This window comes from Miscanthus floridulus, chromosome 2 (assembly GCF_019320115.1).
Source record: "Miscanthus floridulus cultivar M001 chromosome 2, ASM1932011v1, whole genome shotgun sequence".
Classification (NCBI taxonomy): Eukaryota; Viridiplantae; Streptophyta; class Magnoliopsida; order Poales; family Poaceae; genus Miscanthus; species Miscanthus floridulus.
This window is the reverse complement of record NC_089581.1, coordinates 61046530-61065054: the sequence shown is the minus strand read 5'-3', so window position 1 is coordinate 61065054 and position 18525 is coordinate 61046530. Positions and strand designations below refer to the sequence as shown.

At 47.8% G+C, this 18525-nt stretch overlaps 1 protein-coding gene across 1 annotated transcript; it reads left to right on the top strand.

The window, feature by feature from the left end:
- Positions 1-13732: 13732 nt before the first annotated feature.
- Positions 13733-18174, top strand: LOC136525156 (probable cytokinin riboside 5'-monophosphate phosphoribohydrolase LOGL10). The gene is made up of 7 exons (XM_066518158.1): positions 13733-14116; positions 15194-15291; positions 15409-15439; positions 16505-16604; positions 17243-17313; positions 17391-17534; positions 17646-18174. The coding sequence occupies exons 1-7, from the start codon at positions 14009-14011 to the stop codon at positions 17715-17717; spliced, it is 624 nt and encodes a 207-aa protein (XP_066374255.1). The 5' UTR covers positions 13733-14008; the 3' UTR covers positions 17718-18174.
- Positions 18175-18525: the final 351 nt, after the last annotated feature.

Sequence of the window (18525 nt, the reverse complement as noted above, 5' to 3'; positions counted from 1 at the left end):
TGAAATCTGACGAACAGCGTTTGAAGCTGGTGACGCGTGGCGTCCATCGGGCGACCGGACGCTGAGGGCCAGCGTCCGGTCGGTATGACCGGAGCGTCCGGTCAGAGCGTGTTTTGCCCAGTGAAGGGGTACAACGGCTCTATTTGATGGGGGCTCTATTTATAGCCCCATGGCCGGCTCAAGGGACACCTCTTGCACATTTTCATTGACATAACAACCTTGTGAGCTTAGCCAAAGCCCTCCCACTTATCTCCATCATTGATCCATCATCATTGTGAGATTGGGAGAGAATCCAAGTGCATTGCTTGAGTGGTTGCATCTAGAGGCACTTGGTATTCGTGTTGCGCTGCGGATTTCGCTTGTTTCTCTTGGTGGTTGCCACCACCTAGACGGTTGGAGCAGCGGTGAAGGATCGGCACGAGTTGGTGATTGTTCGTGGCCGCCTTCGGTGATTGTGAGGGGAGTTGTACCTTCCCCGGCGGAGTGCCGAAAGGTAACTCTAGTAAATTGCTCGTGTCATTGAGTTACCTCACTTGTGGGTCGGTTCTTGCGGTGTCCTATCGTGTGGACGAGGTTTGTGAAACACCTCTTAGCCGCCGAACCACCAAGTGTTGGTCGACACAACGGGGACTAGCGTGTTGGCAAACACGTGAACCTCGGGAGAAAAATCGATTGTCTCTTGTCATTTGCATTCTCCCGGTGATTGGTTTGATCTTCATCTTGTGATTGGTTCATCCCCTACACGGCGGTATAATCATCCTACTTACTTGATTACATTCTTGCAAACTAGTTGATACAAGCTCTTTAGAGTAATTAGAATTGAGAGCTTGCTTTATTATTTACATTCATCTAGTTGAGCTCTTTAGAGTAGCAAGGTTGAGAGCTCTTAGTGAGTATTTACATAGCAAGTTTGTGTGCCTAAGTATTCATTGCAACTAGAATTGTTGGATAGGTGGCTTGCAACCCTTGTAGAGCTAGAGCAAGTTTGTATTACGCTATTTGTCATACTAATCAAATTGCTCTAGTTGATTTGTAGATTTTTAAATAGGCTATTCACCCCCCCTCTAGCCATATTGGGACCTTTCAACGCTGAACCCCCAGCGTCCGGTCGTTTCCAGTAAGGTACCGACCTCGACCGGACGTGTTCGGTCACACTTGATCGGATGCAGCCAGCGTCCGGTCACACTCCAGCTTCTGCGTCATCGTATGTCAGCCTAACCGGACGTAGCCTGCCAACGTCCGGTGCATTTAGATCCAGCGTCCGGTCAGTTGACCAACGCCAGCATCTTCATGATCAACTCATTTTTCACTTCTAACTTCTTCATCCTTGCTCCAATGTGCTAACCACCAAGAATTTGCATCCGGCGCAATAGAAAATAGGCATTCCATTTTCCCGAAAGCGCCAAATCCCGCCTCGCAAGCTCGGCGGGAGGGAGAGAGGGACCCAAACCCATCTCACCCCTACAAACACCACCTCCTATGTAAATGTGCCAACACCACCAAGTGTACACCACCATGTGTAAGTGTGTTAGCATTTTCACAATCATTTCCCAAAGGATGTTAGCCACTCAACTTGCCACGCCACTCAATCCTAGCGACAATGCAAAGTTAGATCACTCGAGTGGCACTAGATGACCAATATGCAAACAAGTTTGCCCCTCTTGATAGTACGGCCATCTATCCTAAACCCGGTCATAAACTTCTCTACACACCTATGACCGGTGAAATGAAATGCCCTAGGTTATACCTTTGCCTTGCGCATTCCATTCCATCTCCTCCAATGTCGATGCAACACATGCACCAACACGATCAACAATGATATGATCCACTTCATATCATCACGTGATCATATTGGTTCATCGATCTTGACTTCACTTGCTCTTCACTGTTGCCATCATCCATCGGCGCCAAGTCTTGCTCAAGCTTCACCGCCACGCGGTCCATCACTCCAAAGCCTTTGACTTGCCCTTCACGCTTGCAACCGGTCCATCAAGCTAAGTCTTGTCTTGATCTTCTCCACCTTGATCACATGACTCAATGTCATGTCTCATGTGCATTTAAGCTCCTTCATCATCACATGTGTGAGCTTTGCAACATCTCCAAGCCATTTTCACCTTCATGGCATATGTTGCTCACACACATGTACCTGTGGACTAATCACCTGTGTATCTCACATAAACACAATTAGTCCACCTAAGTTGTCACTTAATTACCAAAACCAAACAAGGACCTTTCAGAGGGTTCTCTATTGGAGCCTCGTAATTGGCCAAGCATAGGCCAATAGCCGGAAGTGGTCGGCGCCGTGCCGTGCGCCCCTCTAGAGTGGTCGTGATCACCAGATCAAAATCTGGCCACCTCGAACGATGTGGCCGAGCAGGTCGCTCGATTACAGTGGCTTGGTCATCTTGGAGTGCAGGAAATTCATCGCTCGCTCTAGATTGATCTAAGACCGAATCCATGAGGAGCTGGCATTTCGCTAAGCGGTCTGTGACCCGATCGATGGATGCGATCAGACCGTGATTGCTGATGGATCTCCTAACCTAGCAGTGGGCACTAGGATCAGAGATGTCATTGTAGGTGTTGGCACGATCGACACAGGGTGATCCTGCACTGCCTCCATGATCTCCCCGTTGCCTTCAGGGCCGATGACCTAGGTCATGGATCTAACCGTGAAGATCTAGCCTAGCTCGAGAAGGGCCATGGAGCTCGAAAAGCAGACCATCTCTCTCACCATGGATTCAACACACACACCTACTACCTGGCGCGCCACTATCGACGAAATACGTCCGACAGTCTACCAAGGGGTATGCCCGCGATAGTAGATGACGCAAGAGACAGCGATTAGACAGGTTCAGGCTGTTAGCTTGACATAATACCCTACATCTTGTGTCTTTGTGGATTGTATTATGAGAGATTGGATCAAAATGAGGGGGGTCCCTACCCGCCTTATATAGCCCGGGTGTAGGGTTACAGGTCGGTTGTTTCTATCCTGATCGGTTTACAAGATATGAATTATAGATATTACGGAACCTAGCATATCTGAACAGATCATCCTTGATCGCCAAGGATCTTTACGCAGTCTTGCGAGGCACGCTGACCTGTGCCGTGCTCCGCATGGCGTAGTCTTGCGGGCTGGGCCTCCCCTAATGGCTCAGCCCATGTACAGACCTGTGGGTGTTGACGGTCACTAACACCAATTATAAACCATCAACATAACCTGTATTTATACTTAATTCTATCACCAAACATAGGTATAGGGGTTTAAACTAATAAATTCCATGAGTTTTGGTGAATCTATGTTTTTAGCAGGGTTTATCCAGAAAACCGTCAAGGGGACCTATTCGTCAAAGGAAATTATGGAATTCCACCGCGTAAACAGCGTAGGAAGATTCTAGAAGACTACAGGAGGCTCTCCACCGAAGCAGACCCTAAGGGGCTGCCATGTGGGCTCAGCCAGCCCCACGTGTAGGTCGGCCGGCATGTGGGTCCCACTAGTCAGCCTCTGCTTCGAAAATCAGTTTCCCACCACCATTGAGATCTAATCTTCGCCGTTTATTCAAGTCGGTTTGATCTAAGGGCTCTGGATTGATGCTTCGGCCTATATATATCAGCCTCTACACCTCCTCCCTCAACAGATCCCTAAAACCCTAATTCATATCTTCAGGATCAGAGCCAACTATCAAGAGAAGATGAGTCCTCCATATGGTATAGTCTTGTAAATAATAGTGAGATGGAGAGTGAGGGAAGAGTTTGGAGGAGATGCCGGCCGGTCTGTACTCTCTCTACGACTTGTACCTTGGCGATCCAAGTTTTATCTGAGCTTGCCTCTGAGATTTCTCTGGTAATCAATTTTTAATTTAAGTAAGCTTCTTGTTTATATTATTCATCAGGTTCACAACTCATTTGAGTGCTTTATTCTTTATTCGGGAACAGTAAAGTAGTAATTGTAGTGTAAGCGTGGTGCTTAGATTCTGGTTACTTGTGGATGCATCCTGCATTTCGAATCGGTGGTAGCTCGCGAGGGTGACTCTTATAGCCTCGTTGAATCCTGTGTAGTCCGCCTCCCGTTTGTAGGGTAAGTAGGACGCGGTTACTACGGAAAGCATCCTCTGCTGGTATCTTTCCTTAAGTAACGTCATCAGTTGAATAGTAGAAGACATAACTTATCCAAGTCAGAACTAGAGAACCTTAGTTTTCCTCTCTACGCTCCTATTTATCTTAACCTTGTTGCTATCCCTAGTTAAGTTAGATTGTAGTTAGTCTCACACGTTTCTCTTTGGATACGATACTTGGAATACTTCTGGGTGAAAGCTACAGCGGTATCCGTGCGCTTGCGGATTTATCTGTGTGTGTTAGTTTATAGCAACAGTGGGTATCGGGGGTTATACCCCCACAGGCGCGGGTGCGGCGCCGTCGCGCTGGAGAAGGCCGCCGCATGCAGGTGTGCTGCCTGCGACGAGTGGCCCTGTGCAGCTACGCTGGAGAAGATGAATGATGCTGTCTTTTTTTAGATACAGAGGCGGAGTGCGGACGCGCTCTAAAGTAGGGAGTGAAGTGCGGGTGCGGGGCGTCCAGAGGGATGGACGCCCACATCCTATCATTACCTTTTAAAATTACTTGTTTTCAGAATTTTGGCCAAGTACCACGGAAATATACAAGTTTTCACTAAACATGCTTTTCTCCGATTCAACAATTTTTCTTCCTGCAGTAAAATGGTTTTTGTTCCTACCACAAAAAAAAAGTTGTTCCACACAGAGAAGGAACAAAAAAATGATACAGCTACAAAGAAAATTTATTTCCCCAAAAAAGAAAAATGTTCTACTCGAGAAGAAAAAATGTTAGTGGTTGTGCAACGATGTCTGCGGACATGATGTGCATCTCACAAGTAACTGTCCAAAGCACCAGAGTGAGTAAATAACCACTTTAAGTGGTCTTGGTGACAAATGAGTATTAAATCTAAAAAATAACCTAGATTTTTTGAACACGCGAACATGTGTTGTGAACATATGTTGCGAACCATCTCACAAATAATCATGTTTAAAGGGCAATATAGTCGTTTCGTAGCAAGGGTGTAATAGCTTTCTCCTGGTCATCACTTTTCTTTGATCAATTAAAACTGGAGGCGTCATTTTCTTAACCTATCCGATTTCATGGTGGCTCAAAAGTGAGCTAGATTTTTGTACTGGCGCCTTTTCAAAGTTATGGGCCTGTTCGCTTGGAGGAATTTGGATGGTTTAGATGAATGTTGGAGGAATTTGTAAGAGAAAAACACTGTTCCGGATGAAAAAAAAAAATAGATCAAGCCGAGTTTAAGAGCACGCGAACGGGTGTCGTAGTTTTAGGGGTGGAATGTCACATGATTTCCAATTAGAAAAGGCACAATTGTTCTCGGCTGTCGGAGTCAACAAAGTTTTACAGTTTTGCTATATCATGCCCGGTTGAAAAAAGTCCCACATACATCTGAATTTTGTGAGCATGTTATTGGGAAATATTCAGATGTTTTAGAGAAGTTTGACACCTAGATTAAAGGTGTTGCAGGAATCGGGTGAAATATTCCTTCCCCGCATCTAAATTTGTAGTTGCAACCAATTCTACTAAGAAATTATATCGAAATCGTCATTGTAACTCTAGTACAAGTCAAGTGTAGAACTGTAGATCCAACATAAGTTGGCGCAGCCGTGAAAAGCGACATGAGGGATAGGTCAGAGACAGGTTTTATTATAGATGACGCAAAAGGCCTCACACGCTTACTCTTTGAGCGGAAGATTTCCTAGGTAAACAGAGATAGTTATCAAGTAGCAAACATTTTAGCAAGTTTAGCAAGGAGTAGAAATTCTGAAGAGACATGGTGGAGGCAAGCACCTCCGTGTGTTGAGGAAGCGCTCAATGTCGATTGTACAAACAATTTGCCTAGCTAATCGAAAGCGCTCTCTTTGCTTGAAAAAACTAAAATTGTAGTGTGGGAGATAATTAATTTATTTTACCAGAATTTAATTTATTTTCTTCTATGCGCGATATATATTTATGAAGAAGAAAGGGAAAGAAAAAGAAAAGAATTAGGGAGATAGGATTTCAACCGGGTACGAAGTTAATAAACAAATAATCCCAAAATTTATCTTATCCTTCGCTATTCTGTGTACTATTTACTCATCTCTGGATCGGAAGGGTAGAGTTTAGAAGTCAGTAATAATACGGTAATGGGCTAACATATGTGCATTTTGTAGCAGTAATGGCCTAACATTTCATACTGTAACGAGAGCTCATTCGAACTGGCAATACTGTACACCATATCACAAGGAAAACAGATTAATCATCATCATCATCTTAGAGAAAGTAAAGACAAAAAGGACGGAAGAAAAAGGTTTCACGGGGAGAAAGAAAGGGTGGGGGGCCTGGTTGGAGATTCCTGAGCCCTATGATTTTCTCAATATTATTATAGTGCCGAGCACACTAGCTAGGGGGCGAATCATTCCCGGCAGGTGCAGATGTTGGGAACGGCAAGGAGCTCGATCGGAGCTCCATTGGCTGGTGTCCCAAACTGACATTGTGAAGAAGGCTAGCTAGCTGATTATTCTTTCAGTCAGGGTAGCTAGCTGTAGCTGGTGTCCCTGTGTCTGCGTCGTGCTGTGTGACTCCAGCCGTCCAACGGGCGCACCAATTCAGAGGTGAGACTGAGAGGCACCTTGTGCAGGGTGTGTGCCTCATCATCATATAGTTGCAGAAAAGTCGAGCCCAATTGTCATCGTAGTCTGTTGAAAATTCCAATTGCCTCTAGGGGAGAGCAACAAGGGATAAAAAGAAATGGCCGCATCAGCATGCATGCAAAACTCTCCTGCCAACCGACTGGTTCTAGTAATTCCACATATATATAGCGCGCCAAACGATCTCTGTTCAGTCTCGGAGGCCCGCGAGCAAGCCGGGTGTGAGGTGTGCCGTGTGTGACAGGAAGGCCTACTGCAGGAACGTGCCCAAAATTGCCGCTCGGAACGTGGAGGTTTCCTTCCATTCCACCAAAGCGCGGTGGGGGTGTGGGCAAAGGGGAGCTGCGCTCGCCTGCTCGGTCAGACGTCGCCCATGGCTATCGATGGATGAAACGTACAGTACGCTAGACGAGGACGTCGATCAGGACAGGGCCGGGGGTGCCGCGACCCGCGAGTGGAATGCGGCGAGGCTCAGCCTGCACGCAGCATTACCCAAAAGGCGCGTGTCCGCTATCCCCGGGGCACGAGGGGGGCAGCAGGATGACCGGCGCATAGAATAAGACTACTCCTAGGCGAATGCAGTGTATCATCGAAGGCGTGCCGCCTTCGTTCTCTTCTATCCCTCCGACCCTCCCTCCTCGCTTGCTCCTTGGTTGGCTATGCGTGGGCACGACGCATGGGCCACGGGCCATGGATGGGTGCCTGATGAATATGTGTGTGACTGACCAGCCGGCGACCGCTGTGTCCTCCACGATCATTGGACGGTCGACGGTTTGTCCGCCGTGGCGCCATCTCATGTTCTCACTTCTCACCAGCGCCCTTTCCGCAGATGGCTGTCTCACTACTCTCTCCGGTCATCAGAAGCGTAAAATTGCATGCATGATTCATACTATACTATACTACTAGTACAGAGCAGTTTTTTTTCTCAGACGAACACGCAGAGTCCAAGCTACCTGCATTTGGCGCCTTGTGGCATGCGCTGCGATGCGACGCGAGCACGTCGGCAGTGGCACTGGCGCAAGCGCACAGCCAGTGTAAACTTGTTGTCTACGGGTAGATGGAATCATTGGTAACTGGTCGGTATACGACGACACTTTCGGTGGCCGTTGCATGCTCTGTCGCTCTACTAGGTATGCAATGAAGTAACAGCAGGGCTAAGAGCGGTGTCGGGAGCCGCCGGTCAAACGGCAGTCAAATCCGGGTGTCAGGGCGTGCAGCGCCGTGTCGCGATATATTCTTATTATCCCAGGGTCCATCACCGCCCTGATGCGCGCGCGAACACTCGCCACGCATAAAAATAGTGCGGTTTCTGATGGTTTCATCGTCATTAGCACCGGAAACCGTGAGCAAAGAAGGCCTCAGCTTTTCCGCTGCCTCTCATCAGAAAGGTGGCGCGTTTTTTTTACTGCGATGCGTGAGCCTGGCGCAACAGAGGCCACCAGCGCAGTGGCGTTAGGATTTTATTTGGGGGCGATCATCCATCAGAAATTCAGAAGGGTATCCTGCATGGATGGTTAAAAGCGAAGCGAAGCTGCCGCCAAAGGCAACCACGGCGGCTTTTTCCGGTGTATCTGATCCTTCTTCCTGCCCGGTTGTGTTTATTTATTAGCTCCAACTGATTGGATGATTAGATCATGTGAGGAACAAAAGTTTCTTTCTCTTGTGTTAATAAATAAGGGGGTTATGGGTGGGTCGATTGTAATAATGACGGAGAAAAGTTCTGTTCCGCTTTTCTAGTGCTGTGATCTCAGATTTCTTCCTTTTTGTTCTCAAAAATAAAATAAAGGAACTAATAAGGGTTACTGGGTTAGTAGAAGAAATGACACTCTGCCGTACAGAGGTCCTCGGCTCCTCGCATGGGAAAAATACGCCTCTCGCGCGGGGGCCGGGGGTCACCGTGCCGTGCCAGGCGGCTGCCCGAGCGGAACTGGGCCCAGTTGCTTGCAAGCAGCCACCGGCGGCAAGCGTGCGGCGCGGCGCTCCGGCCGAACGAACTGTACTTGTGGCTCTGACGAAGCCTCTAACAAAACGTGCTTCGGAGCTACGAAAAGGGCAACATGCGCACAGGCCGCGGGACAACTAGCAACTCCCGCTCCCGCTGTCAGATTCCCGTCGACCACGACACGCGAACATCACACATGTGCACGGGCAAGCACAGCCCCAACACACCACTGACCAGTCCAGCGCTGGCTGGCTCCAATCCATCACGCACGCACGTACAGTATGGGCGAGGAGATGGACAGATGCCGTGCCGCCCGGCAAGGTACATCCAGGACGACGCCGCACACACGGACACGCGCGTCCAAAAGAGTCGCAGGGGAGGCGTGCCCGCCGCCGTACCGGCCCCCTGGCCCCGGGGCGCGGACTCGAACGCGCGCGGCAGCGCGCACGGAACCCCACTCCGCCCCATTACCGACTTCCGGTCACCGCGCGCGGCGCCCGCGGCCCACCCATCCCCCCGTGCCGGCACCGGCAGTGGCCGCGCACGCGGGCGCGGGTTCTCTCGCTCCAGGCCCCTCTGGCTACGGTTACGTACGGCATGGCCATGAGTGCGCCCGCGCGCGCGTCGGCCCGCGTGCCGCGCCGGCGCGGGCAGATGGCCTCGCACGCGGGCGTTCCGCGTGCGTGCTTTGTGCCTTGTGCGCCCGGCACCGATGCCGGATGTCCCACGGTCGGTGTCCCGCGGCGGCGCGCGGCTCCTCCCGTGCGGGGAATAGCTCGCTAGTCGCTCCCCCCATGCCGATGGAGCGCGCATGGGTGCCTGTCGTGGGCTCGTGCAGGAGATCGAGCACTCTCGGGCTTTGTTCATAATGACGTGGGCTAAGCCCGTTCCGGCGTTCCGTTCTGGTTTTCTGAAACAACAACAACAACGAAGAACGAAGTCCTTTTAACCCCCGAAAATGTTAGGACACGACGATCTATTTTGTACTTTTTTTCAGTTTATTAACCAAATATATAATTATCATTTCGGGACAGAGTGAGTATTGTGCTTTATACAACAAATCATTTTCATCTATCCCCTCTTTTGGTGGTTTGCATATAAAATGAAGTGTTCTCTGTTAAGAAAATATACAACTTTCTCATTAATAATAATGAGGTAAATGCAAGCGAACACTAGTCCAGTTGGTCTGGCTGTGCGCTTTGTACCTTGCCGGTCATTTTTGCTGGCCGCAGGAGGCGCAGTTTATCTGCGCTGAAAAAAATCCCTTCGTCGTCTCACGCCAAAACATAGGTCTAAGGCCAGCCCAGTCTCACGGGAGCTACGGTGCCGCTGTGTATAGGTGGGGCAGTGGTTCGGGGGGTTTCTCGACCTGCGTGAGAAGGTCTTCTTCTTAAGCACAATGTCCGGAGCTATCTTACCCCGCGAGTCGAGTTTTTTTTATAATGAGGTAAATGTGTCAAAAAAATTGTCATATGAAAGTACCACTAAGAATTAAGATTTTTTTTACTAAAAAAAGAAGGACATTCTAACTAAGGATACTGAGCAAAGAGGTGGAATGGCAGTAAGGCACCATTTAGCTCAGCTTCTCCACCAGCTTTAGGAGCCGTTTGACCCATTTTGTGCCAAACGGATAAAACAAATCAGCTTCACTAAGGAAGTCCCTTAAATCGTGCTCTCATAGAGGTTTAAGGTGGGATAAAGCCAAAAAATAGTGGCTTCACCTCGTCCTGGTGGATCCTGCATGGGTCCTGTGAGAGCATGTTTTAAGTAGCCCTATGTAGAGCTGTTTTGTCAAACGATTTTACCAAAACAGATCCAGAGCTGAACCAGAAAAAAATATCTTCACTAATGAAGTGAAGATGTGCCAAAAGGGGCCTAAATTTTATTGCTTCTGTAGCAAACATGAAACTAACAAACATCTCTTTTTTATTGTCATTATGCTAAATTTTGTTTTGGGGTCCCCCCAATGTCGAACACTTATTTAGTACTTGGTTGATAAGGAGGACGAAAACAAAATATTATATTATTGACAAACTTTTCTATCAATAATAGAATATCTTGTTTAATAATTGGCAATCAAAAACCAGAACAGTGGAAGTATGTACCTAAAAACCAGAATGAATTATGATTTGAAAATTTTGAAACAGAGGTAGTAATCATCAATTTGAACTTCTTGCCTGGGTTTCGTTCCACTGCGTGTGGGATTTTTGGGAGGAGGCGGCGGCGGCTTGGCAGCAGCATACACGGTGTGTGCGGAGGTTAACCGTCGGAGGAGGATAAGATCGTGATGGGAACGTGTGCAGCGCGTTTCCATATTGAAAGCTTGGGGACCATGGACGATTTGTCTATTTTGACCTACTTGTTGCTAAGCTTTCGCTCACATGTTATATATCATCATTATATATAGCCGAATTTCTATGCCAACGGAGCTTAAAGAAAAAAATCTAATAGAAATAGAAATAAAAAGTCGGTAATCTATGAGTATAGACTTTTCTCTTTTTTGCCCAATTACATAATATAGTAGATGCAAAAATGTTTATAAATAGACTCATGCACTAATTTCTACAAAGACAGAGTTATCTGTCTGACACTAGAAAAGATTGGTCTTTCTTCTAAAGCACGCTCGAAAACAAAGTTCTATATTTGGCATCGAGTTAAAATTTTATTCCCTATTTGACGCTACCATACATTTTCTTCCCTAACGGTGTTAAGTGGCCAGCAAAATGTCCTATATGCCCCTCTCTATAGCAGAACTATATGTGGTGTCAAATAATGAATTTATGGTATCAAATAAGGAAAGCATGAATATCGTGGTTCTAAAATGTGGTTTTGATTATATATGTATTTTCTAAAAAAAATAGTAAAATAATAGGTAAATCGCTATAATTCATAAATGTTTCTTTTAAATTCAAAAAAAAATATGAAATTGGTATATTTTAAAAAATATATATAATTTATCTCTTCAAGATCATCCACTTTAGTTTTGGTAATTTCTTCATTCATATTCATTTGTACAATTTTAAAATTTTAAATTTCAAAATATAAGAACTCCAAACAGAATGTTAGGTCCATAAATGATTTCAAATAAAATAGTTATCAACTATATAAAGTTATAGAACTCGATCAGATATGGCCAAAACATCTATTCCGGCAACGGACTCGATAGCATCACGCTAGTGCCCTACGTGGTTTTTGGCCCTAAAAGTTTATGGCTACAATACTAATTTGAACCAAAGTAGATCTATCAGATTCATGGGTGACTTATCATTTTACCAGTTTTGCTAGGTGTGCTATCTCGCACCTGCAGTTCCACTCGTATTGGATAGGTAGTTCTTTTTCATTATAAATCTTTCTTTTGTCTTATTTGAATCTTTTTTGAATGGTTTTGTTACTTTGTATGATTGTATTGCTGGCTTATTTTAATACTGTTGTAATAAGAGTACTAATAATTAAAGAACAGAGTCTTAGAGCAACTCAACAAGAGTCTTTCCAAGACTCACTATCTAAATCATCAATTAGAGAGCCATTAGCAGAAAAGTCGTCTTCTATATTTTGTTCACTCTCCAATAGTTTTTCTGTATCTTGTGTGCACTCTAGAGAGTCACTCTCGCTGTTTATCTTTGGCTAACAAGAAATCCAAAACAGAGGCAGGCTATATTTGGGTAATCAATTTAAAAAGTTGTTGAAGGGTATTTTTCATCAAAATCATTATTCCTAATAATTAGGAATGATATAGAGAGTCTCTTAGAGTTGCTTTAAGAGGCTATATATCGTTCCTAATTTCTTTTCTAGGGATAAAGATTTTGGCGAAAAAATACCGCTCAACAATTTCTTTAATTGATTATCAAATATAGTCATCTGCTTTTTCGAATTTCTCACTAGCCAAAGATAAAAAATAAGAATAGATCTCTGTAGTGCAAGCAAGATATAGAAAATATGCTGGAAAATGAAAAGATATAGAAAACGATTTTTATACCAACAACTCTCTAAACGATGATTTAGATATTGAGCTTGAGAAAGACTCTCGTAGATGCTCTTATCTCGTAACCCTAGCTAATTTTTATATATTATTATGGAACATACCAGCAGTCAAAGCAGCGCCTCCACGAAATTAAGCGGCCTGTTCGCTGGTTGGTTTCTGGGCTGGTTTGGGCTGGCTGGTGCTGGTTTGTTGTGAGAGGAAAATACTGTTGGTTGGCTGGTTTGGACTGGCTGAAACCAACAAGCGAACAGGGTGAAGATAGGAGCTATCAAGTACTAGTATGTCAGCGCACGAGTCTGCCCCCATTGATTATGCTTTTCCTAACAAAATTATATAGTATCAGGAAAGAGATAACCAAAGCACGCATTTTGCCTTGGCGCAAATGACACCCTGCAAAACTGATAAGACTTTGTTTGATGTGCATGTATTCATCTTAATCACAATGTGGGTTAAAGTGGATTGGAGTAGAATTAAACTAAATTCAATTTTATTCTACTCCAACATAAATGGATTGAAGCGTGAGACAAAGCCTAAGGTGAGTCCGCCGTCAATTAGCCTATTCGCTGGTTGGTTTCTGAACTGATAAGCCCGACTAATACTGATTTGTTATGAGAAAAAACACTGTTGACTCACAGCTAAGACCTAACTAAAACCAACTAACGAGAACACGCTGAATTACCAACCAAACAAGTTGCCCGTCCGTTTCACCGTAAAGCCAGCCATCCATCCATCCGGCCATCAGGCAGCGTCGCTCGCGGAAAAACACTGTTAAGACCTAGGTAAAACCAATAAACGATAAGTCTAAATAGCCAACCAAACAAGTTGCCCGTCCGTTTCACCATAAAGCCAGCCATCCATCCGGCCGTCAGGCAGCGTCGCTCGCGGGCCCTTGTGGCGGATGATGCTGGAGCGTTTTTTTCCTCTCCTTTCTTTTCCTCCATGACCATGTACCTGCATTTCTTTCTCCACTCGTACAACACACACTCCTGTCCTGCTGCTACCACCACCATCCGACCCGGACCCCGGGTGTTTCTCTCTCCTCCCCTCCACTTTTCAGCCTGTTCACTTTTTTTTAGCTAAAGCTTATCAGTAATAGTATTTTTCTCTCAAACAACAAATCAGTCCGGCTCAGAAACCCACCCACGAAGACCGTTTATATAAGCCATGGGTGGCGCACTCGGTGCCGGGCATCAGCTGCTCTCACCAAGAAGGCCATCCATCTCTTTGTAGCGCGAGCTGCTCGCTTGCACCAGCTAGCCAGCGGCACAGTGCACCACCTCTCGGCGCAGCAGCAACGGGAGCGGCCGAGAAGCTAGCTAGGAAGCACAACCGCCGCGAGATATATATAGGCAGCACCGAGTGAGAAAGAAAGAGGAAGCAGCCATGACGATGAGGCAGTCGAGGTTCAAGAGGATCTGCGTCTTCTGCGGCAGCAGCCAGGGGAAGAAGCGGAGCTACCATGACGCCGCCATTGAGCTCGGCAACGAGCTGGTAACGAACTCGCCTCGCCCTGTCTGTCACTCACACCCACGCCCCTCTTTATTGGTGAATTGTACTGCTCTCCAGTCTCCAAGACGTACGCTTCGTTCTCTGCTTCTGTCGCCTGCTAATCGCCTCCTTGCAGTTGCAGGATTGCAGCTAGTATGCATGACTTTACCATCCATGCATCTTTCATATTTCAAAAAACAAAAAGAACTCTCCACCATCCCAGCTAGGTTAGCTAGGACACGGTCCCGTTCGCGTGCCTTTAAATCCGACTTATCCGCTTCTTTTTTCTCCAAAACATCCAAATTTCTCCGCAACCTTACCATCGGAACGGAGCCACGGTCTCTCGTACCGTAGTGCGCGCGCACACTTGCACAGTAGTAATAGTAGTAGTAATACAGTAGTAACCATAGCCAGCAGCCAGAGCGAACCGGCTTTTGTCTTTCTTCCACTTCCGTCAGGCCGTCCCCGTACGCCATGCGCAGGCAGCGCCTCCAGCTTTTGTTGAGAGCTGAACCGGACCCCAAACAAGGCACGCGGGAGTACTCTGCTTTCTGGGCGCCGGTCACGCTCCGCAGCCACTGATCCTCCTCATCCTCAGTCCTGTGGCCGCCGGGGGGGTGTCCCTGCACCCACCCTGCCTCATCCGGCTGCCTGGAACGAAAGTGAAAAAATCACGAGTTGGCATCAGCGCGGCATGTGCAGCGGCTGCGCGGTCACCAGCCACCACCGGCCTGGCCGGGCCTACCGCATTGACGCGTTCATAATGAGTGAGACCGGCGGCTAGGCTACCACCAGGGGTCACGAGACAGGCAGAGCGAGAGCGGGCACGGGGCACCGGAGCACTGCCGGGCCACATGCGCGGACTGCACCGCACCGGGGAACAAACAGTTCGCGCCGCCCCTCGTCAAAAAAAAAAAAAAAAACAGTACGCGCGCCCACGCACACGCGCCACCGGCAGGCGCAAGACACGAGTCATGCCATGCGTACGCCGGCCCACCAGTGTAACTAGTTAATTAAACTATAACTAGGGAGTACACCTACTACCGGCAGCAATCGATGGCTTTTGTGTGCGCTCTGCAGGTGGCCCGGAGCGTCGACCTGGTGTACGGCGGCGGCAGCATCGGGCTGATGGGCCTCGTCTCCCAGGCCGTCTACGACGGCGGCCGCCACGTCATCGGGTAAGCAAGCAGTCACCGTCGCCTCATCCCGAGAAGAAATTGTTTGTGTGGGGTGTGTGTGGCTTGCCTGTTCCTGTACTGATCGCTTCTTTTTGTCATGTTGCTGTCCACGCGCAGGGTCATTCCCAAGACGCTTATGACACCAGAGGTATGTCTGCCTGCCTGCCGTCCCCTGCCTGCATAGCACGCCTAGTAGCACTCCCACTACACACCACTACCTGTTCGGTTGCATGTCAGTGTCACAGCTGCTTAAGTAAGGAGAAAACAAAACAAAAAAAAAACTCGTCAAATTTGATGCCTCTCTGCCGGGCCGAGCCCGGCCCTCCCAATAATAATCATGAGGACGCGCGCGCTCACGTTGGCGACTTGTTTTTAGCATTCCGAGTGCGTGTAGTAGTAGGGCGTCGTAGAAGTGGTTATGAAATGGGGCTTGGGAGTTTGGGCTCTGCTGGAGTCCCGGGGGACATGGCACTTGACGCATAAAAACAAAACAAATCTGACTGATGAACAGCAGACCGCGATCGAAAGAGCACTGCATGCTTTTGGCACAAATCCCAGATCTTGGCGTGAGGATAAATTAGTGAGCTAGGAAAAGCGCCGCTTTACGGACGGATGTTTGTTTGTTAATTAGGGCTGAAGAATTCCTTTCCTTTCCCCCCCAAAAGTCCTGCGGTGGCATCATCCGTCCCCGGCTGCCTGGTCGTCCCGCCGGGGAAATGGTTGTACTACTAGTGCTGCTTTATTTAGGCTGCTAGGCCAGAGAGATTTGTATTCTCAGTAGGGTTTGAACAAGCTTTATTTAGCGGCCTGGCCTCCCAGTTTCAGAAACGGACACTGAAATATTTTGAGTTTTTTTTTTACTTCTGCTCAACTGTCATGTGTCTCTACAGAATTCAACTAGTACTCGTATGTCATATATAATTAAACCATTGGTCCAGGCTGCAGTGGGCATTCATTCTCATGTTGTGGTCCTCTTCCTGGTTACTCATACATACAGTACTGTCCGACCTTTTACCATTTCCAAAGGGGGTGAAGATCTAGGGCCAGTTTCTGTTCTGATCCCTCCAAGCAAAATCATACTACCATGCTTCTCATTACCCAAACGTAAACGCAGCGCTGCAGCATTCGCGGTGGTCGTATCGTATCGTATCTGAAATTCTGAACTGACCAGGAGGGTAAATTGCAAGCATTGCGTGTGTTTCTTGGCATGCAGATAAGTGGCGAGACAGTCGGGGAGGTGCGCCCGGTGGCCGACATGCACCAGAGGAAGGCAGAGATGGCGCGGCAGTCCGACGCATTCATCGCCCTGCCTGGTAAGAGCCACGGTCCATCATCCATGCAGCAGCACTGCGTTTTTAGTGTTTTATGGAGTATTACAAGTACAAGTACTCTTTTTTTCCCTCGAACGTGCCATCGGCAAGGTATTCATTAAGCAGAAAAATAGTTTTACAAATTAAAGCTAGGAGGGTAATTTGTGGTTAAAAAAATACAGTACAAGTACCACCGGTAGTAGATGGATGGATCTCTCTAATGTGTACCAGTAGTGCAGTGACTCGTGCCACTTCGTCATCTGGCGTGCAGCGCCTCACATGCATCATGCATGTACAGTAGGAGTACGTAGCGTGGCCAATAATTGGCGCAGATCGAGCTGAGAGACGTTGTTCACCCGGAGCTAGCATACAGTACAGAGTACTCCTACGTTACGTAGTATGTAGTCGAGTGGTAGACTGGCGTGTAAAGCGCAGGGCTGTTGTTTGAGCCCTGGCCTTGGGAGCTGCACCCAGGCACATGCATCCGACCCCAGGCGTCTAAAAACCAACGCCTGGGATGCATGCCTGTGCCAGGCAGATTTGCCAGGGCGTCAACCAAACTGATGCCATGACTGTTTCATTCGAACTTGAAGACAGAGCTGAGCTGAGCCCATCGAGATGGTTTCGTTGCATGCATGCAGGAGGGTATGGGACGCTGGAGGAGCTGCTCGAGGTCATCACGTGGGCGCAGCTGGGCATCCACCACAAGCCGGTAATTGCCTAGCTAGGCGCATGCATGCACCGAGAGGTTTTGGTTTTCTCTGACGAACTTTCTCTCCATTCATGCAGGTTGGGCTGCTGAACGTGGACGGCTACTACAACTCGCTGCTGACCTTCATCGACAAGGCCGTGGAGGAGGGCTTCATCAACCCCAGCGCCCGCCGCATCATCGTCCTCGCGCCCACCGCGCAGGAGCTCATGGACAAGCTCGAGGTTCGTGCGCGTGCGATGATGCATGCGCCCATGTCCAAATCCCAAATCCAAATTCAGCTCTTCGTCCGTTGCTAATGCCATGCATCTTGTGCAAATGCGATCGATGTGCAGGAGTACGAGCCCTACCACGACAGGGTGGCGTCCACGCTCAACTGGGAGATGGGCCACCAGCTGGGCTACTGACACTACTACTGCCACGCCCACGCAAGAGCCTCCAGAGCCAGCGCGGCAGCGCCTGAAGCAGCCAACAACGGCCCGGGCAGGCGATTGGGACGTTTGATCGATCGGGGAATTAAGGATTGGGAAATGCTAGCCGTCAGATTGGGATTTTTCTTTTGTTTTTAACTTGACGCAGCAGATCGGTTTGGAGTGCTGGAGGAGAAAAAAAAAAGAGGTTGGTTGGGGTAGCAGGAGTACGTACGTACGTGCTGGTTTTGTATATGATGCCTTGTGTTTGCTTCCACTGGGGATGATGGCTTGCAGTGTTGTTTGTAGTAGCAGTAAAAAGACTTGACCGGTTTCCCCGTCCTTGCTGTACCTGCCTATGTATGTTAGCTTCAAGATGCTGAATTCGATTGAATACAGCAAATCAACTCAGCGAGTGTGTAATGCAATTCAGTGCAGATCTTTTGGATCGAAATCTCCCCTCTTTTTTTCTTTTTCGTTTGCAGATTTTTTCTGAGTTTCTGATGCTCTAATCTCTTGCACTGTAATTGTGTTGTGCTCCTCCCATAAACCAAAAAAGACGATCGCCCACGAATATAAACAGCTAGACATACATGTGCCAACCACGGTTCTAAATAGCGCGATGCAGTCAATTTTTGAATTTGTTACGAAGCCGCTAATCCTGAAAGAACTATAGTTGTCGTTGCCACTTTCCATGAGTAGGAGGAGTTGTTTACTTTTTTTTTTCTCTCGCCTCTGCTGGCTGCTGCCAAGTCGCGAAACTAGCCGTTCAAAACACTGCTGACCGGAAGATGCTGCACCGGCC

What these genes read in the sequence shown, in the direction of transcription:
- LOC136525156 (XM_066518158.1), top strand. Translation starts at nt 14,009, where the DNA reads ATGACGATGAGGCAGTCGAGGTTCAAGAGGATCTGCGTCTTCTGCGGC. An exon ending in GGCGGCCGCCACGTCATCGG is followed by an intron (nt 15,292 to 15,408) that starts GTAAGCAAGCAG and finishes GTCCACGCGCAG; the next exon opens with GGTCATTCCCAAGACGCTTA. An exon ending in AGACGCTTATGACACCAGAG is followed by an intron (nt 15,440 to 16,504) that starts GTATGTCTGCCT and finishes CTTGGCATGCAG; the next exon opens with ATAAGTGGCGAGACAGTCGG.